General features: G+C 51.1%; 1 protein-coding gene across 1 annotated transcript in view; it reads left to right on the top strand.

The window, feature by feature from the left end:
* Window positions 1-21,453, top strand: part of TBXAS1 (thromboxane A synthase 1) — a 155,767-nt gene that overhangs the window by 127,553 nt on the left and 6,761 nt on the right. The window contains exon 11 of the mRNA XM_036328564.1: window positions 20,030-20,121. Within this exon, the coding sequence (XP_036184457.1) occupies window positions 20,030-20,121 (92 nt within the window). The remainder of the gene's footprint in view (window positions 1-20,029; window positions 20,122-21,453) is intronic.

The following is a 21,453-nucleotide window of genomic DNA, read 5'->3' as shown; positions in this document are numbered from 1 at the left end:
CTTCTGCAGCTGAAAGGAGGGGTGAACTTCCCCCCCACCCCCCGCCCCCAAGCCTCCAAATCTCATTTCCCATATCAAACTTCAAAGCCTTGGGAGATGCAAGGCAGCTTTTTGCTGATTCATTCATTCATTTCCATGTGGATCAGCTGGAACAAGAAGTGGGCCCTGGGTTTAATCCATTCCAGCGGCTGCTCCATCTTGGACAGAAACTTCCAGAAATCAGATCCTCCTAGTTGCCCGTGTCATCAGAGGCCTCTCCCTCCACAGCTGGGAGAACCAGTGACCAAAAAAGCAACAGATTTTGCCTCTTGGAATTTGCCTTTCTTAGTCATTTTCAGAAAGTCGGAGTCAGCAACCTGAGAAGGAGTTTCCTATTCTCTCCCCTGCTCCTCCTCCTCCTCCTTCCCCTTTTCTTAGACACTTCTGCTTGTTGACCCCTAGACAAGTTCCCCTCTTGACACCGTGAGTGCAAGGTTCTCTCTGTCACCACATCCAGGCACATACTAGGTGCTCAAGGTTAGTGGAATGAATGAATGAATGAACGAATGAAAGCTTAAGTTGAAAGAAAATTAGAAAACCTTCAATCTAATGCCTTTATTTTATAGATGAAAAAACTGAGGCAAAGGACATCAGGAAGCTAGCTAAGGTCACTCTGGGTGTGGATACCTGACTCCCAGGCCCATGCTCATTTCCTAGCCTCGTGGCCGGCAAACCGCGGCTCACGAGCCACATGCGGCTCTTTGGCCCCTTGAGTGTGGCTCTTCCACAAAATACCACGTGTGGGCGCGCACGTACAGTGCAATTGAAACTTTGTGGCCCATGCGCAGAAGTCGATATTTTGTGGAAGAGCTGGTATTTTGTGGAAGAGCCACACTCAAGGGGCCAAAGAGCCGCGTGTGGCTCGCGAGCCGCATGTGGCTCGCGAGCCATGGTTTGCCAAGCCACAGCTTGCTGACCACTGCCCTAGCCAGTCACAGGGTCTGGGAAGACTGAGTGTAGACAGTGTGCCCCTGCCCCTGCCCCCACCCCGGGGCAGGAAGAGTCTGCCTTTGTAGAGGGGAAGTGGGCACAGTTACCGCCCAGCACGCCACTGTGACTTTTCCCTCGGAGTCTGTATTTTCTCTGCTGGGTGAACAAAGAGTCCTTTTTTAATTGCATCAGCCTCACCTGCCCTCCTCCCTGCAATTTCTGCTGCAAGCAGCCTGTCTTCCGAGCCTGGCCTGGCATTCTTCAAAGATTCCTTACAGCCATCTGGTTCCCGGCCCTCCTCGCAGCCTCCGCTCTCAGGACCACTTTGAGGATGTAATGTGCCCTGAGCAAGCTCTTACCCCTCCCTCCCAGCACAGACACCAGCATTTCTGCCCCAAACAGGATCCCACAATTAGAAAAACAAAATTATAATTGCTAAGAACAAACACAAAAGGCGGTGGCATGCCAGGAGCTGCAAGAGAAGAGGCCGTCGTCATTTGAAAAACTAAGCAGATCAGCCTGAAGATAAGCCATCTATCTCTGTTATGCTCTGAATATTCAATTAGCCAACTGGTGGGCATTTCTACCGCTACCTATAGCAAAGCAGCAGCAGAAAGTGGGGTTTCCCCCTTTGTGTACAATCATCAAGAAACAGAAAGGCACAGAGATTAAAGACCAAATGATCTCCCTTCTGCTCGTCCAGTGAAGCTAAGCCTCGCGAAGCACAGTTCTTATTGGTGGGAAATCGCCAACTTCCAGATGAAAGGCAGGGGTGTTCTTGCCTGTTATTTCATCACCAAGCTGTGTTTCTTCAAAGGCATTAACATGGAAGAAAGCAACCACAGGCCACTCACTGGGATTGTTCTCGAGAATTCTGGAGAGACCATAAGTAATTCAGTGAGACGCTCACAAAGACCCTGCTCTGTGTATCGGTGGCTGCGGCATTCGGCGAGCCCGAGGTAATCAGCGCCACCGAAATGCAGAACCCAACTCTTATCAGAAGATGTCATTTTTTTCTAAATGTCATATATACAGTTTTTATTGGAGCATGATGACAGATAGCGAATAACTTAACATAAATTTGCATAATATGATACAGCTGTTAATTTATGATCATATGAAAGCACGAAGTTTTGTAGTTTGGGGCACTTAGAAGTCTTAATCTTTGGAAACTTTCCCTCCAGTTTCCTGTTTATTTATTGCTTACCTGGGGCTGCCACATAAAATACAGTTGTCTGGTTAATTTTAAATTTCTGATGAACAGTGAATCATTTTTTTTTTTTAGTATAAGTATGTTTCATGCAATATTTTGGACATACTTATACTAAAAAATGATTCCTTGCATATCTGAAATTCCCATTTAATTGAATGATTGTATTTTCATATGATAAATCTGGCAACTCTATTATTACCTAATAATCACCATAAGCCCTACGGGCTCTGCTGGCAGGGAGGGGGGCTGTTGTTCAGGGACGGGCACCAGCTGCTGGGACTTCTGTACTGTTAGCAGAGTCAAAGGAATCATTTATAACGGCGCCAGTGAATGAGGGAAACTGAGGCAAGCAGCACCTGAGGATATTAGAGCTATGTTTTTCAAACTTTTTTTTTAAACAACAACTTATCACTACAGCTCAGAAAAGTGAATGAGGAGATTTTTAAATTTTATTTTGTATTTTTCAATTGCTTTTTAGAACAAGAGGAAAGGAAAGAGATAGAGAGATAGAAACATCATCAATTGGCTGCCTCCCTCACGCCCTCTACTGGGAATAGAGCCTGCAAATTGGGCATGTGCCCTGACCAGGAATCGAACCAGTGACCCCTTGGTTCTGGGTCAACATGCAACCCCTGAGCCACACCGGCCAGGCAGGAGATTTTTTTTTAAATCCACTTTACAAATAAGGAAACACATCAGATCAGTTAAGAGACTTCCTAAGCCCATTTCACTAATTTGTGGCCAAACTAGGAATAAAACTTAGACCTCCCAACTCCCAAGCTTGAGCCTTTGGTTTCACTCTACTACACTTTCTAGTATCTATTTTCCTGGTCTCCAAGTTAAAGTACACAGTCTGAGCTCCACATTTTTCAGTTTTATTTGATGGAATTGTCTTACTTCTATACCATTTTATCACTTCAATTTCTTCTAAAATTTCCAAGATTTACATCATTTCTGATCTAAACTGAGAATATCATTGCTATGGCATCCACTTGACTTATACCAAATTTAAGTTATTCCATCTTGGTACATCTAGTATCTTCCTGCTCTCCTACCTGAGCCCTATCTTGGCATTGTGGTACCTCAGGGGATCTAGACCAAGCAACTGGCTCCATTTTCTCCACTGGGATGTGCACTATCAGGATGTAAGAAAAGCATAGTAACAGAAACTATTATTCGTTACCATTTTTCTCCCTAATCTACGAAGTTAGTAGAGTACCTATTACAAATATTCCCGTTAGAGTTCAAAGGTAGGCTCAGAGAGGTTAGGTGTCTTGCTCAGGGTCACACAGCAAATACAGAATTCAAACGATCTTGCTCTAACTCTTATGTTCGGTTATCAGGACAGGGGGCTGCTGAGCTGAGGTGCCTACAAACAAGTACACTGGTGGGGAAATTACATGAATACAAGGGGCTATCTAGTTTGTATATTTTTCTCGTATACTAAGTCTAGATATTCAAACCACATACAGAACCTTCTGGCATCTTTCAGTTTACCATCCTCTAGATCAGTGGTTCTCAACCTTCTGGCCCTTTAAATACAGTTACTCATGTTGTGACCCAACCATAAAATTATTTTCGTTGCTACTTCATAACTGTAACATTGCTACTGCTATGAATCATAATGTAAATATCTGATATGCAGGATGGTCTTAGGCGACCCCTGTGAAAGGGTCGTTCGACCGCCAAAGGGGTCGCGACCCACAGGTTGAGAACCGCTGCTCTAGATCCTCTCCATGCGCACACACTCCACGGCTTTTTGGTCCAGTTGTGATAGACCATTTCCAAAAATAGGCATGGTCTCCAGAGCCCCTTTTCAGAACCCACGCTTCCTCCTCTGCTCTGTCTCCCACAGTTCACCTGGGCTTGCAGAATCCAAATTCAGGGGCTCCTTCCAATATTTCTATTAGCTCAGTAGTCAATCAGTTTACAAAGAGAAGTCCATTGGGCTCCCTCCCGCCTACCATCCCATGGAACAAACTTGCCAGTTGGTTCCTGCCTGAGCCCCTGGGGTTGAAAGTGGTTCCCTGCCAGCCCCCCTCGCCCCCCACCCAGGATCAGCACAGAGGAGCCACGGCCCACCTCTTCAGGGTGGTGCGAAGCGAGGACGCTCACAGCAGGACTGACTCACAGACGGTGTGTTACAGGTCCCGCGGCCCTCTACCAATTTTACCTTCGCCCAGCCTGGATGCAGCCAGGCTGAGGGCTAAGAGCACAGGCTCTGGGTCAGTCTCCCCGCCTCAAAGCCAGGCTGAACCCCCTTCCAGCCACGGGACGCTAACTCTCAGCTTCCTAACCTGTCAGAAGGGGATGTAATCGTACCTGCTCTGTTAGGTTGGGGATGATGAGCTGGGATAACATGGAAGCGTGGAGCCCGCAGCTAGTGGCTCTCCAGAAACATTCGTTTTTATTTTGCTGCTGTTGTTGCAAATCTTCCTGTTATTCCCATTCTACAGATCATCTCAGAAACCTTAGGTAGACAGACATATGTCACTTCCACACGTCTCTCCTCGCCCGCCACTGAGCCTCGATGCCACCCAGGGTCTCAGCATGTGCATGTTGCTCCCCCCACAAACAGGGTCCTCTGGGCCACCCTGAGCCACCACTGACAGCTCCTCCGCGTGCCCCTTCCTTTCAGCTCAGAACTTTTTCTACCCTCCTTCCCTTCCAGCAAAACTCTCTTTGGCCCTCCGATGTGTCCAGGACAGCAGTTTGCTAGGGACCAACAAAATGATCAAATAGCCAAGATCTGAGGACTTTAGAGATTGTTGCCGATCCCAGCAACCAAGGGTCCCAGGCAGGACCCGGGTACGGCCTCCCGCTGAGTTTATGTCCCTAACGAGGCGCCCGCCTCTGGCTGGCCCTCAGCCCTCGGCGTGGAGAGCGCACCCTGGAACGACCCGCTTGAATGAGGGAGAGAAAGGCCTCCTGTGCCGTCATCTCTGCCTGGTGCTGTCCTCGCCATTGGAACCACGCACACGTGGCTTTTCACTCGCCCCGACTCCGTGCTTCTGCCGGTCTCCCCCCTCTCTGCCCAGTGATCTGCCACACAAACCCCTCTGAGCCTCCGTGTCCTCGTCCGTACAGTAAAAATTCAATGAAATGATGCAAGTGGAACTCACCCCTGTGCCCGCCCCAGTGTAGCCGCAGAACTTTCCCTTCCAGAGATGTCATAGGTTCCGCTCTCAGCCCCCCACGGCCGGGCTTCCTCTGCCCGGTCCCCACGGTGCACCCGCACGGCCTGTGCCCTGCTTCCTGGCCCTCACTCCGGCCGTGGCTCGGGGGGACGCAGAGGCCGTCTGCAGGGCCACAGCTGGCCTCCTCTCTCATGGACGCACACGCGGGTGCAGCCGTTACGGGCAGGACACACAGCTCCGACGGACAGCCTGTGCCCCATGGGAGTGGCTGCCCGGAAAGCGCGGAGCTGGAGGGCCGCTGGCCTCTGGCCTGTTTCCTCTGTGGCCACAGATGACCCGCCTGTCTTCCAAGGAGCCCAACCTTTTTCGTTAGGTCTGCTGGGGGGTCATCCCCACCCCTCTAAGCCTGACCCCTGTGACCTCTTATCCTGGACCCGCCAAAGCTGTGAGGCTGTCACCCAGGAGCTGCTGGGGACCCATCTGCTGTCACCCTGTGAGGGTAGGCAACAGGGCCCTGCAATAGGCTGGCCCTGCTCAGCCATGCCCACCCTCTCAGGGCTGCTTCTGTCCCCCAGGTGCCCACACTTCCCTCCCTGCCCCCTCCTGCCACCACCTGGTCCATGGATGTGGCTGCCTGGACCATGATCCTACAAAAATCTCTCCAGCCCGCTAGTCCCGCCCCTCAGGGCCTCCTTGTGTGACCCTGTCACTCTGGCCCCTGGAGGGACCCGCCTGCCCCACCCTAAGGTTCGGTCCCTGGGAGAAGCCTCAGTATGTGGGAGGGGGAGAGGGAGGGGGCACGGTGTGGAGGGGAGTGGACTGAGGCCGTGGGCACATGGAGTGCTGCAGGGAGCAGCAGACACGGAAGACAAAGGAAACAAACGATTCCTTAAGATCCGCGGCCAAAACAAATTGCCGTAATTAGCGCGCGCCGCTGCCAATATACACGGGCCGCCACGTGGCCGGCGTGAGGCAGGGAGGCGTGAACCGCAGAGAGCACGCGTTCCAATAAAACAGCCCCAAATGTGCGGCTGCGATAGAACTCGTTTCAGTTTTGTTCCAAAACCTTGTTTAAGTGCTTTTATTGTTTCTGTGTGAAAGAACACAGAATGCCTTTTGAAAATTGCTTCGGCGGAAGCCTCGCCTTCTCTGGGAAGGCTTTCCGATCCCACAACCCCCACCCGGGGCAGTTCCGTGGCCCCAGGGCAGTTCCGTGGCCCCAGGATGCCACCGTGTGTTCCCGGGGCGCCCGCACTTCCTCCGCAGGGGGCCCGCTGGGCTTGTCCGCATCTCCCCTCCCCTCCCCCCTAGAACAGGGTATACAGCAGGCACTGGGAGGCCATGCCCCGCAGAACGCTGGTCAGGGGATGGAAGAGGCAGTTTGTAAATATCAGGGCGGCCCAGAGGTTGGGAAGGGGACCTGCAGGACTGGTGAATTCTTGTTAGAAAGCATCCGTCAGCAAATCCCTAAGATAAATAAAAGCAATAAACGCAAGAAGAAAGGAAACCATAGACAGAGGACCTCCTCTCAGGGGCGTGGGGAGAGCTGGCTTGCCCCCCTGGGCCAGTCATCCTCTCGGGGTTGAGTCCCACGTTAGAACAGCCCCTGTATGAAAGGTTAACAAAAGTGGGGCCCAGGGTGGGGCCTAGGGTGAAGCCCCCAGGGCTCAGGCAGCTCTGTCCAGATGAGAGGACACCCCTAACTGAAGCTTTTGCCTGATGTTTTGGGGTCTGCAGGCCCAGCTTGCCCAGCAGATGGGGGAAGGAGGAGAGGGGCTTGAATGGGAGCACTCCGCACCCCATTCCCCTAGACATGGAGTGTGTGGGCCTCACTTGCAGGGGAGCCTCCGGCACCCTCCCTCCCCTGCCTGCGGGCTCTGGGGACACATGCAGGAAGGATGGAATGGGGTAGCCCTTCTCCCCTCCATGCCCACCTTAGGGAGGACAGCCTCCCCATCTGGGATGAGGGGGAGGGTCTGCCAGGCCACTGCTGACCGGGACCACCTGCCAGCCAGCTGGTGGGAGCCCTGCCGTCTGTCCATCCGTCTGGGCAGCTTCCCCTCGCCTGCGGCCGGCCGGCACCCAGCAGACAGAGGCTGGGCAGGAAGGCAGAGTCTCAGCTACTCTGAGCAGAAATCAGCCACCAAGGCTCTGAGACACATGCTGGAGGCCCTCGCACCCCGATTATTTTATAAGCATTTCCCTCCCCAGGAGCCTTATTCTCACTTTTCAGCTCTGAGAGGCGGGGAGACGGCTTTGTGTGGACACGGCCCACAGCCGCGGGAAGCTCGCATCAGCCACTGCCCTGGGCCTGTGCGCACTTAGCCTGCCGCTGCGGAGGCCATTCTTGCCCAGGAGCCCTTTCCACTAAGAGCCACCTGCCATGGAGAGAGGAACAGGGCCACCGCCTCAGGTGGGGCAGGTGGGAAGCCAGGGCCGTGCGGCTGAGAGGTGGCCCTGCTGTCCGGGGCCTGGCTGTGTGGCCGGGGGCCAGCGGCCCGGGCTCCTGGCACCTCTGTCTCCTCCTGTGCAAAGTGCAGTCTTGTGAGGATCAGACGGGATGGCAGAGAGGCGTGCTCTCCGTTCTTGGCAGACGAAGGTTATCAGCTCTGTGCACACCCAGGGGTTTCCACACAGGCACCCCAGGGACAAGCACCCTGAGGGCGGGAAGGAAACAGACGGATGGGCTATGAGAGGCACCTGCTGGGAATGTGCCCCACCCCACCCCCCTCATCTCATGCCCCAAAGCAGAAGAATTACAAACAGAGCCTCTGAAGAAACCCTATCGGTGTGGGCCTTATGAGGGCTCCTCACGGCAAGCTTCGAGGTGTGACTGCTGCCCATGTTACAGATGAGCTGGCTTAACCCTCGGACAGTGATGGCGAACCTATGACACAGGAACTCATTTTTTTGGTTGATTTTCCTTTGTTAAATGGCATTTAAATATATAAAATAAATATCAAAAATATAAGTCTTTGTTTTACGATGGTGGCAAATATCAAAAAATTTCTATATGTGACACGGCACCAGCGCTAAGTTAGGGTTTTTCAAAATGCTGACACACCGAACTCAAAAGGTTCGCCATCACTGCCCTAGGAGGCTTACTGACTGGCCATCTTCCATCCAGAGCTGACGGATGCCGCATCTCCGCCCTTCCATTTTGATAGTGAAATTCAGAATCTCAGGAGTTTGTTATAAAAGAGAAAAATGATAAATTGCTGTCTAGACTTCTGATTTTTAACTTCAAAACTTACTCTTAGCTAGGGTTGGGTATATTTTAGCTGGTTTAATGGAATTATTTATTCTCTTAAAAGGAGTAATAAGTGAGGATTTCGATGTGGGCACAGTGAGGGCCAGTCGCCCGACCCCTCTGGGCTGTGGTTCCTCATCTGAACATGAGAGGGCTGAGCTGGTGTGACTCCTGGGCCTCCGCTCTTTTCTATTTTACCATCATCCTGTGGCTGTTCTCCTCGCCTGACGGCTAGAGCACTGGTTGACCCTGCCCTCAATTGGCCAACAGATGTGCCTCACTTCTGGGCATTTGTTAAAGTGCGGTTCCAGACGCCACTTTAGGTCATTAGACATGGTTTTGGGGCAAAGGAGATTTTGTCTTTTTTTTTTTTTTTTAGCTTGCCCTCCCCGCTTATATCCTAAGATGTGAAAATGGACTGAGCAGGCAATAGGGAATTTAAAATGAGCTCGGCATAAACCCCAAAGCCCTGCTACAATAAATCGTATCACAGTGGAGATCTCTATCTAACCAGAAAATTCTCAGCCCAGACAATGGCTCATTTATTTCCAACAATATTCAATACAGAAGCATTCCCGGCCAACAAAAGGATTTCTACAGGTTCTTGGAGTTGGTTACAAAGGGATTTAACCTACATAGAAGAGAGAGCTGTTCAGTTATAGATGCCCAGGTGTGAGGGAGACCTTTGTAAATAAATTGGAAGGTGGGCTGCTGAAACGCGGTACCTCCCTGGGGAGCACCTCACCTCCTGACAGTGGGAGACGAAGCACCTCCCTGCTGGGGGAGGGCATTTGGGTGAATATTTGGGTAGCGATGGCTGCTGCTGGAATGGTAAGCAGAGCCAGCTCTCCGAGGAAACGGTCCCTTCCTTCCAGGCCCTCAGATGATACGTTTTTATAAACATTCAGGCAGGCGGCCTCTACAGGCTCCCGGGCTCTCCAAACACATTTCAGGTTCATGGTCAGCGAGCCTCTGTTCTGAGCATGGGCACTGAGGAGGAGGCAGGAAACCAGAGGGTGGGAGGGGTCTGGAATCAGCCTTCTAAATTTAACATGCAGTGGCTTTTAGGCCGAGTGGATAAAAAATAAATTCCAGTGCTTAAAGCTCTTATCTTTGTTTACCATTCCCCAAACAGTGAGTGACCTGGGCCCTGACTCAGACTGAATTATCAACGCCATGCACACAGGACCAAGGATGGGAAGGCTGGGGGCTGGGGGCGGGGGCTGGGGCTGGGTAGGGGTGGGGGTGGGGGATAAATAGAGCAAGTCGATCACTCTCCACATTCCTGTGACATTTGTGACATTTATTCGGCCTGGCAGAGTGACTGGGATCTACTAATGCAGCAGGCTGTCCCTGGGGAGAGGGGGGAGGTTGTGATGCATCAGACCATCCCAGATATGAAAGGCACCATGGACTTGCCCAATGCCACCTCCTATTGGTGAGCGATCCATGAATATCCTACAGAGACCTTGTCAGATGCTCAATAACAGCTTTTGGAAATCTCCAGTGGGCATGGGGCTTGTCTAGTTCCCTGTTAAGCTCCTTTCATCTGGCCTGGCCAGTGCGGCTTAGTGGTTGAGCATGAACCTATGAACCAGGAGGTCACAGTTCGATTCCTGGCCAGGGCACATGCCTGGGTTGTGGGCCTGATCCCAAGTAGGGGTGTGCAGGAGGCAGCCGATCAGTGATTCCCTCTCATCATTGATGTTTCTCTCTCTCTCTCCCTCTCCCTTCCTCTCCTTTCATTTGAATACCATTCCCTACATTGAGTCAAAGTCTTTCTCTCTGGGACTTAACCACTGGGCCTGATTCCGCCCTCAGTAACTACAGGGGAAGTCTTTCCCTTTGTCACACGCCTGCCACCCAGCCACATGACAGCGCCCTTACTTCTCCCCTTGGCTTGCTCTATAGCACACCTCCTAGGAGGGGTGTCGGTCCCTCCTGCTCCATCCCCTCTCCCCCTGCCCATCCTTCAACCCCACTGGTGCTGGCTTTGGCGACCCCTCCCTCCCCCAGTTGGCTGATGCAGTGGCCTCCCCTAGTTCTTAATCTCCTGGGACGTGTCCAGGAGCTCGGTGACACTGTCTGGGGTCCCTTCCTTCCCAGTCTCTCTGTCACCTGTCCCTGGACAGTCCTTATGGTTCAGCCCTCAGCATCCAGCTTTCTTTCCCACCCCCATCCCAGAGCACTCATTCATCTCCCCGGGACCCTCCACACACCTGCCAGGCGGAGCTCCTCCTGGGGGAGGCAGACCCACCTGCTTTGTCCACCCAGGAATGAAGCCTGGGGATCACTCTCATCTCGTCACTCCCTGACCCCTTATCTCCAAAGACCCGCCTCCTTTAAGTAAAACAGATATTACTTAAGTAAAATATTTTTTTAAAAAAATTTTTTTAAAAACCCACCTCCCCTGGTAAGTCTTCCCTTATTATAATGTATATCCTAGGGAGATTTAAGACAATACCAATTCCTGGCCCCAACCCACACCAATTACTACTGAGTATTCTGCAGGGGAGGCCCTGGCCTCAGTGGGGAGAGCCAAGGTGGAGATGACTGCTCAGATTGCTTCTCTCTTTCAACCCCTTTTCCCATTCCAAGGCTGACACTGGAATCGGAGCTCATCACTTTTGCCTGGACTATCGCGTAGTCTCTCCTGTCTCATTTCCAAGCTCTTCCAAACATCCAGCCTACACATCATTGCAAGGTCACGAAATACCCCTTTCAGCATTACCTCCACTCATCAGAAAGCGTCGATGGCTCCCTGTTACCCAATAATAAATCTGTGAATGAACAAGTATATGGTTTCCCAAATACGTAATAAGTTGTATAGTAGGTGACTGTATCTTATCTCTTTTCCCCCTCCCAACCCTCTAGCCCTGCAAAATGTATGTCAGGTGTCCAACGTTTACCTGGGAGACAGGGAACAAGAAGAATTTGTCTGCAAATTAAATGCAGAGAAAGTGGGCTGGGTGATTTAACTGTCATTACTTAAGGGCTTATTTCTTTAAACATTATATACAATCAATGTGAATGGTCCATGGCAATGGAGAGAACAGAATCCTAAATATTAAAAAGCAGCAGATAACCCAAAGACTCAGATCTAGTTGATTTTAGTGTATGTTTTATGCTTATGACTGCTTGTGTCTGATAATTGGGACAACTTTTAGAAATTAGGTAATTAGATGTTCCTAATTTGCCAACCTCGCCCCCCCTACACACACACACACACACACACACACACACACACACACGCTATAGGAATAAATAACTCAGCTCCCCAAATAATGCACTACTTTTTCTCTTGACCCTTTCCCGGAATAGAGATAGTGGTTAGATTGCAGCCCATTGGAGAGGGCGGGCAGAGAGAGGAGAGGAGGAACCCACAGTGAGAGAAAATAGAAGGAACCGGAGGGGGTGGTGACAAGCTGCTTTTCGGCTGATTCCCGGTTAAAGTTTTAGGCAGTATGTACAGCCAGTGTGTAAAACCGTTCAAAATATCTACAAAAGCTGAACGTGCACATCCCTTGTGACCCAGCAACTTGGTCCTAGGTATGTGTATCCCCAACAGAAACGTGCACATCTGCTCGCCCAAAGTCACGTACAAGATGTGCTCATAATGACCCCCACACTGGGAACAGCCAAAGGTACAGAAAGGAGCAGAGGGCGAGGTGGCACGCCGAGAGCGGGCACGGTACCCCTCCATGCCAGACCACGGATGACTTTCAAGACACAATACTGAGCACGAGAAGGCAGATGCAAACACCTACACATGTAAAGTTATTATAAAGACAAAAGGAATCTTTCGTGCCAGAGGACAGAATGGTTACCCTCGCGGGCGCCTCAGAGCTCTGGAAATCTTCCGTGACTCAAGCTGACGCTGGTTACGCAGGTGTGCTTGCTTTGGGAAAATTCACTGAGCTACACTCGTTTGTGTTGTATTTTGTTGTATGTATGTTATGCTTCCAGAAATGGAAGGAAGGGAGGAAGGAAGGGAGGAAGGAAGGGAGGAAGGAAGGGAGGAAGGAAGGGAGGAAGGAAGGGAGGAAGGAAGGGAGGAAGGAAGGGAGGAAGAGGGAGGAAGGAAGGGAGGAAGGAAGGAAGGAAGGAAGGAAGGAAGGAAGGAAGGGAAGGGAGGAAGGAAGGGAGGAGGAAGGAAGGGAAGGAAGGAAGGAAGGGAAGGAGGAGGAAGGAAGGAAGGAAGGAAGGAAGGAGGAAGGAAGGGAGGAAGGAAGGGAGGAGGAAGGAAGGAAGGAAGGAAGGAAGGAAGGAAGGAAGGAGGAAGGAGGAAGGAAGGAAGGAAGGAAGGAGGGAGGAAGAAGGAAGGAAGGAAGGAAGGAAGGAGGAGGGAGGAAGGAAGGAGGAAGGAAGGAGGAGGAAGGAAGGGGAGGAAGGAAGGAAGGAAGGAAGGGAAGGAGGAGGAAGGGAAGGGAGGAGGGAGGGAGGAAGGAATGGAGGAAGGAAGGGAGGAAGGAAGGGAGGAAGGGAGGGAGGGCGGAAGGAGAGGGAGGGGAAGGAAGGAAGGAAGGGAGGGAGGGAGGGAGGGGAGGGAGGAAGGAAGGGAGGAAGGAGGAAGGAGGGGAAGGAAGGAAGGAAGGACGGAAGGAAGGAAGGAAGGGAGGAGGAGGGAGGAAGGAAGGGAGGAAGGAAGGAAGGAAGGACGGAAGGAAGGAAGGAAGGAAGGAGGAGGAAGGAAGGCGGAAGGAAGGGAGGAAGGAAGGAGGAAGGAAGGAAGGAAGGAAGGAAGGAAGGAAGGAAGGAAGGAAGGAAGGAAGGAAGGAAGGAAGGAAGGAAGGGAAGGAAGGAAGGGAAGGAGAGGAAGGGAGGAAGGAAGGGAGGAAGGAAGGAAGGAAGGAAGGAAGGAAGGAAGGAGGGAGGAAGGGAGGGAGGGAGGGAAGGGAGAGAGGGAGGAAGGAAGGAAGGAAGGGAGGGAGGGAGGGAGGGAGGGAGGAGGAGGGAGGGAGGAGAAGGAAGGAAGGAAGGAAGGGAGGGGGAGGAAGGAAGGGAGGAAGGAAGGGGAGGAAGGAAGGAAGGGAGGGAGGGAGGAAGGGAGAGAGGGAGGGAGGAAGGAAGGAAGGGAGGGAGGAGGGAGGGAGGGAGGGAGGGAGGGAGGGAGGAAGGAAGAAGGAAGGAAGGAGGGAGGGAGGGAGGAAGGGAGGGAGGAAGGAAGGAAGGAAGGAAGGGAGGAAGGAAGGAAGGAAGGGAGGGAGGGAGGGATGGAGGAAGGGAGGGAGGGAGGAAGGAAGGAAGGGAGGGAGGGAGGGAGGGAGGGAGGGAGGGAGGGAGGGAGGAAGGGAGGGAGGAGGAAGGAAGGAAGGGAGGGAGGGAGGAGGGAGGGAGGGAGGGAGGAAGGAGGGAGGGAGGGAGGGAGGGAGGAAGGAAGGGAGGAAGGGAGGGAGAGAGGGAGGGAGGGAGGGAGGAGGGGAGGGAGGGAGGGAGGGAGGGAGCGAGGGAAGGAGGGAGGGAGGGAGGCAGGGAGGTCTAGGCAGCACGGCATGATGGGAAATGCTTGGCATCTGAAGATTTGGATTTAGTTCCAACTCTGCCATTTACTAGCTGTGTGTCCCTGGACAAGCCATGGACCTCTCTGAATCCCTGCTTTCTTCATCAGTAAAATAGGCAACACAATCTGCCCTAACACCTCACAGTGCAGTTGTGAGGACCAACGATACAATGGATGTAAAAGTCCCTCGGGCAGTAAAGTATGGCAGGAGGCAAGTGCTATTATTATAGATCTCTAAAGACAGACATTCCTGCGGGGCGAGCGCTATCAATAAAGCTCAAGCCAGGGCTACGGGCTGTGCGTGCTGCCTGTGTGTGCGCGCACTCAGGCTGGTTTATGTTCTTTCATTACATCTCCCCCTCCCCACCAATCTCTATGGCCTGGACCTCAGAGCACAGAGCACCTGGAATAAGCCATGTGTTTATGTGAGATGAGCCTGTCTCTTTCCTTTCAAAGTGGATATAAATAGATGCTATATATACTTTCCTAATTACTTTTTCTGACGTATGCATGTCTGCATCTAAACCTGCCAAATTCTTTAAACTAGCACGTAGGACTTTCTGGGCATTGGCTAGGCAAGCCAGCGCTGTTGAAAGACCCTCCCCCGGCCCCTCTGTAGCCATGACCTCCGCCCCCCATTGCCTCTTGCTCCAAGCCTGAAACCGCTCACTAGCCACGTCTACGGAATCTCTGAGCTGGGAGTCAGAGCTGAAAGGACCTCAGCGCCTCTGCTGCGAGACGTGGGCAGTGAGGAGCCCCGGCCTACTCAGGCCTCGCCCTGAGGACTCCCTCCTCACCTTGGAGGCTGGCGGCAAGGGGAGGGGCTTCTCTTCTGGGTTTGTGGGCAAAAGGGCAAAGCCAGTGTCACCACGCTCCCCTGGACTGGTTTCATGTTATAGTCTGGAGAATCGGAGCGAATGGAAATCTGTTCTTCATCTGGCTGCATGGCCCGTGGCTGTCCCGATGCTAGAATGCTGCATCCTAAGGGATTCCAAGTTCCCGGCCTCCTGGAGGGGAGGGAGGGCTGGGATGGCTCAGCCCGCTTTACATAGCGCTATGGCGGGGGCGGGGGCAGAAGCACCCATCAACACTGCCTCAGGCTGCTGTTGCTGCGACTTGGGAGGCACAAAACTGAAGCCACCCTATTTCTATTTCCTTTAGCAAAATAGGACAATGATAACATTCCTATTAGCTCCCTGATCTCCAGGAAAAATCTTCTTCTCTTCTTCTTCTTTTTTTTTTTTTTTTTTTGTTAATCCTCATCTGAGGATATTTTTTCTATTGCTTTTCAGAGAGAGTGGAAGAGAGAGAGAGAGAGAGAGAGAGAGAGAGAGAGAGAGGAGAGAGAGGAGAGAGAGAGAGAGAGAGAGAGAGAGACATCTATTGAAAGCATGTCAAACTCAAAGGCTAACATGGGCCAAATAAACGAGGCATGAGTTTGACCTGCTTGATCTATTGGTTGCCTCCCACATGTAACCAACTGGGGGTGGGAAGCAAACCTGTAACTCAGGTACGACCCTTTGGTGCGTGGCCGACACTCTAATCACTGAGCCACACAGGCCAGGGCTCTGGGGAAAATCTTTTTTTCTTTATATATATTTGTGTTGATTTCAGAGAGGAAGGGAGAGGGAGAGAGATAGAAACAACAATGATGAGAGAGAATCATTGATTGACTGCCTCCCACATGCCTCCTCCTGGGGATTGAGGCTGCAACCTGGGCATGTGCCCCTGATGGGAATCAAACCTGGGATCAAACCTGGGACCCTACAGTCTGCAGGCGATGCTCCATCCACTGAGCCAAACCAGCCAGGGCTGGGAAAAATCTCTTTGAAAGCGATGACATTTTTTATTTTCTTTTTCTCATGTATACTCCACATCATATTTAGGGTGTGTGTGTAGATGTGGGTGACTCAGTGTGTGTGTGTGTGTGTGTGTGTGTGTGTGTGTGTGTGTGTGTGTGTCTAGCTTACAGAGAAAATGTACACAATAATCTAAATGTAGCAAAGCGATATTAATAGGAGAGAGCAGTATGATTTCCTCTTCAAGGGCTTTATCTAAAGATTTTCCATGAAGTTCCTTTAACCATCAATTTACTTATTGCATTTAGATATTGGTTTATAGATCCTAACCTATATGATCTAAACACTAAGAAACCAAGAACCTTAAAAATAAAATTCGAATTACTGCCCATTCAAAATCAAACGCAGAAGAAAAAAATCTCCCTAGAAATGAAGGAATGCTGGATTAGGAGTGTAAACCACAACTCAAAGATCCAGTTTACCGTTTAAGTTTCTATTTTTCCCGATATTTATCCATTAAGTATTTAGTCGATATTTCCCAATGTTAAGTATTAGTAAATATTTAATACTGATTTTCAACCTTCTCAGGGCAGTTACTTATGCTACGAAGTAAGCACCAGCGGAAGTAAATGCTATCAGATTTTAGAATCACTCTCCTCTTTGACACATCCTTACAGTTTCATACACAACGGAGGGCCTCCCGATGAAATGAGCTCCCTGCTACTGAATATGTCCAAACAGAAGTATCATCAGCTTGTTTGGTACATTCACTTTCCAGAGACCTTTCACCGGCTCGTCCGTCCTGCCCTAGAGATGGGTGGGGACTGTCATGACCCCAACTTACAGACCAGGTGACCTGCTGATGTTGCCTTGGCAACTGGCGCAAGGCCACAGCTGATGAGCCATGGATCCAGGATGGAGCCCCGGCCGAACCTGGTGACGACTCCAGGCAGGGCCACAATCAGGGACTGAGGCTGCAGGACACCCTGTGGGGGAAGCAGGCAGGCTGACTTTAAGAGTCCTCTCGGTTCTGATTCTGAGTTCTTTGGTCTGTGCAGCAGGAGTCAGGGAAAACCCCTAGGGACCACTTTTTAAGATGCTTCACATGCATCCTGTCTGGACATAGAGAATATTCTGCTCAGACCCTCCCAAGGCCCCCTGACACTCCAGGCAGGCAGACCCCGCCTGACCAGATGGACAGGGGGCTGAGCAGGCCCAGGCCGGCAGCATGGGAACGCTCAGCCCACGGTCCAGCCTCCTGCCTGCGAGACGCTGCTTCCATCTTCAACACTCGGGGTGAGCGGCCAGCCTGCTCTTCAAGGAAAAGCACTTCCTTGACTAAGCATCCCTTCCTTCTCCTCTTCACTTCTCGTGAATCCTCCTCCACCCCCCAATTTTTTCTCTCTTAGTTTTTTCTAGATGGCAATGAAAAATGTGTAGCATATCAACCCACATTGCATAACGGCCTTTGCCTTGCTTTTTTGACAGCCCTCCCACCACTGTGTACAATCCCCTCCACATTTCATCGACTTCTGACGCTGCCCGAAGGCTTGTCCCGGTGGGAGGCCTTTCTGACTCCTGTGCCTGGAGACCTGTTCCCTGTTGTCCAAGATTCAACCCCCAGTGTCCCCTCTCCCACTCAGCCACCCAATGCAATCGTTTTTAATTCTTTAACACAGCTCAGAGTCTTTGCAGAGGCTGTTCCACCCACTCCTGCTGTTTAAATGTCTATTTAGTTTAACTTTATAGGAAACAAAGCTTTAACCTACACAAATTGGAAGAGTAATTGCATAAACCCTGGGTATACCCATCACCTGACTTCAACCAGAGTCAACTTATGGCCACTCTAGTTTCAGGTAACTCCCATCCTACCCCACTTCCATTAAAGAGGAATCCCAGGCATCTCATCACATTGTCTGTAAATATTTCGGTATATATCTCTAAAAGAAAAGGGCTCTTTTCTAAAACACACCCACCATATCATCATCCCACTAAAAATAAACCATATGTTCCTAAGCACACAGAATATCCCCTCAGGGTCCAAGGCCCTGTGATTGACTTTTTTTTTTTATTGGTTTGAACCAGCATCCCAACAAGTCCACCCACTATTCACCTGCTTCTTCTTATTCACTGTAAGGATCTCTGTTTAGACATCACTTTCTTCTAGCAACTGCCCCCATCCAAATGCCAGGATGTGTGCCCCTTGTCAGTTCTCCCACAGTGGGTCTCAAAGTAATGCCCCTGTGCCTAGCACAGTGCCTGGTCAATAGTATGCACCAACTCTCTCTGGGTTGGATGAATAAGTAAATAAATGAGCTCCCAAAAAAGAGCTATAGTTCCCGTTCCTAAGCCCACATTCAGTATAAGGACTTACTTAGGAGTCTGTTTCCCCATGGAGCAGAGACTTAATCCTGTTGGATCCCAGCACCTAGCCCCCCACCTGGCACACAGTAGGTGTTTGAGGGATTGCTGAATGAGTAACACCTGGGTTTCCATTCCAAGTTCCATCTGTGTGACTTGGAGGTTCATGGCTTCCCTCCCTGGGGCTCGTTTTTCCCACCTCTATGATGAAGAATCTGGATTCATGATTTCTAAGGTCCTTAGGGGTCTAACTTGTGATTCTGAGTTGGGGCCCAGCCTCCCGGGGAGTCCCCATTTGCCATACATTTGCTGCCCTCTGCTGGCAGGATTGGCTCACAACCCCTTTGTCCCAGATTTTCCTGAAAAGAACTACAGGCCGGCAAAACTAGGTCCCAGAGGGTGGGCTGGTCTGTAAATGGGACGGGGACATAAAACATAGTCCCATTAAAACACAGAGGCCTGGGCCTCCCTCCAGCCGATCCCGAAAGGAGGATCCTGAGGTAGCAGACAGACAGGAAGACTAGCAGTGGTCTGACCCCTCAGGCTACACACGAGAACCTGGGGAGGGAAGGACTTCAAAAGAAAAGATGGGGCCCAGGCTCCCCTGCAGACCAATAATCAATCAATAGTGTGGATCAACGCTCCCTGGGTTGAATGAATAAGCAAATGAGGGGGCGGGGCCCAAGCATCCATCTGTATTAAAAGCCGTCCGCCGCAGCTCATGTTCCACCACATCAGAACTGCTGGGCCACACTAATGCTCACATGGGTAAGTTGAGCCAAAAGCTTAGAAGCACAGTTAAAAGCTCCTCCAGGGAAAGAATAAATGAAGGCTTTAACTTTATCATACAAATATCCCTTAGTCCGTCTTAGCACATTTTCTTTCAAACAGGCTCACCCAAACCCACAGTAGGCTGCGAACCCTCAAAGACCTTCAGACCTCCGTGCCGAACACACTCAGTTTGGCGGGGCCTCGAATAATGTCATTTTGGTCACTGTCATTTCGCAGGGTGAGGGCCAGAGCAGGACGGTGCCACTGCAGTGGAAGCCGTCAGGGGGTGTCAGGGTTCCCCAACATGGGGTATTATTAGCTCCATACCTCCCTCCCGCCCCAGCATCTAATCAGTGTTTCCCAACGTTTCCTAATCTGATAGGTGACAAACGGACTCTCATGATTTTCATTTGAATTCTTATCATGACAACTTGTATTTCTTCTTCCGTGCTTTGCCTCTTCATAGCCTTTGACCCTTTTTCTAATGAATTTCTCTTCTTAGCTCTTTGGGTTCTGCTACTATTATTAATCCTTTATAAATGCTGCAAACTTTTCTTTCTTCTTTTTCTATTTCACTATTTGTCTTGTAACTTTATTAGTCCCTACAACCACAGTTTTCTCATTTACTAGCTGTCTGGCCGGTTTGCTGGGAGGATTAAATAAGGTAGTGTCTGTACAATGCGTAGCTTGCTGCATCACCAGGTCTCTGTAAGTGCCAACGATGTTTCATAACTGAACTTCTCTATATGACCCTCAGGGACCGCCCCCCCCCCCCCAGCCCCCGGCTGGGCCTGCCTGGCCTCAGTAGTATACTAGTAGCCCCGTGAAACAAGCACAGAGGACATGCTGCTCAACAGGACATGGGGCGCTCATCACATGCCTTCACGGTGGTGTCAGCTTTGGATCTGGTGGGGGTTCCGTTTAAGTGTTTGCTCAAGTTGAAGCAGGACTCTAACGTGAAGGGAAAAGACAGAAGGCTGTGTCCTTGGTCTAACTCGACACTCTTCCTTTGTCACATCCCTCGGTCAGACGGCCCCTGAGTACTGCAGCCTCCAGGAAGGCCTGCCCTACCTGGACATGGTGATCGCAGAGACCTTGAGGATATACCCACCGGCTTTCAGGTAGGCTCGCACCCCCACCCTGCGCCCCTTCAGCATCACTGTTTGGGGTCCTCACCTGTCCATTCTGCCACCACCTGTGTTATCAGCAACGCTGGACTCAAGCTCCTTGGAGGCAGGATCTGAATCTTACGTTTCTTTGTATCCCCTGGGGGCACCAGGTGTAATGCCTTCCATGCAATAACCACAACAATAAGCGTCTCAACATGACCTTCCTCCCCACCCCAAGCTGGTCTCCTTGGCCTCCCAGCGTTAGATGGCTTTCGCCACTGCCCTGGCCCATTCCTTCCTTCCTTCATTCAGCAGCTTTTATTGAGCATCTGCCTTGTGCCATGCACTAGGAAATGAGCCACGTACAAAACAGAGACACACCCGTGCCCTGGAGTTGACATTCCGGGGTGGGGGGGGACGCCAAGGCCTGGTCCCCAACAGCCCACACCTGTTCCATCTTCGGAGTTCCAAGCCAAGGTCTGACTGCGCCATGCTGCACTGTTCCTCACTGCCTCCCTCCCCAGCACTTTCGGCCCTAACTATGCTTCGTGTTATATTTGGACACATTTCAGCTGCTCTGTAAAATGTCTCCACTGTACATCCGGCCACGCTAGCCTGTGGCGCCTTGAGAGCAGGAACCAGGCCGCCTGCTTCTTTCAAAGTCCCCCTAAACCAGGCATCTCATGGAGCCAGGTCTCCCTTCAGGTCTAGATTTCAGGCTCCAGAATCAGAAGCCACACAATAAAGTCCATCCACATTTTTATGAATGAATAAACCACAAGGAGATATAAGAAAATGTGGATGATTTGCAGGTATCTTGAAATTATATTCCAAAAACCTCACTAGAGAGTGTGTTTGTAGATATTGTCCCATATGTTCAGGCCCAGAGCAAATATAGAGAATTCCAGGGTGTGAGTCATGATACGTGGTCCCTGAGCACACGAGGCTTCTGTCACCTGCCTGGAAGCAGTGGTGACGCCAGGCCTGCCTGCTCCCCTGGGGCCAGGGTGAGGAGTGACTCCATGGGCCTTCCCTGATTTGGAGGGAGCCGCAAAGCAAACTGTATCCAATCTTTGTTTTTTAATGATTTATATCCAACATCCTTCTAATAGAACTTGGGCGGCTGCTATACACATTAAAAGAAAATTCAAAATAAGACATTCAGGGACACAACAAAGACCGTCAAAAGGAAAGAAGCCTTTAGGGGGCCCCAGAGACACCGGTGTCCCAGGTCAGGCCCTCGGGTGCCGGGGCTCCTGGCACAGGGGAACTCAGCTGAGTTGAACAGTCGTGTTCTCTAGGGGGAGGAAAGTGTATAAACTCATCAAAGACACATCATTTCCT

The sequence above is a fragment of the Myotis myotis genome, unplaced genomic scaffold (assembly GCF_014108235.1).
Source record: "Myotis myotis isolate mMyoMyo1 unplaced genomic scaffold, mMyoMyo1.p scaffold_m19_p_11, whole genome shotgun sequence".
Classification (NCBI taxonomy): Eukaryota; Metazoa; Chordata; class Mammalia; order Chiroptera; family Vespertilionidae; genus Myotis; species Myotis myotis.
This window is presented reverse-complemented; position numbering and strand designations above follow the sequence as displayed.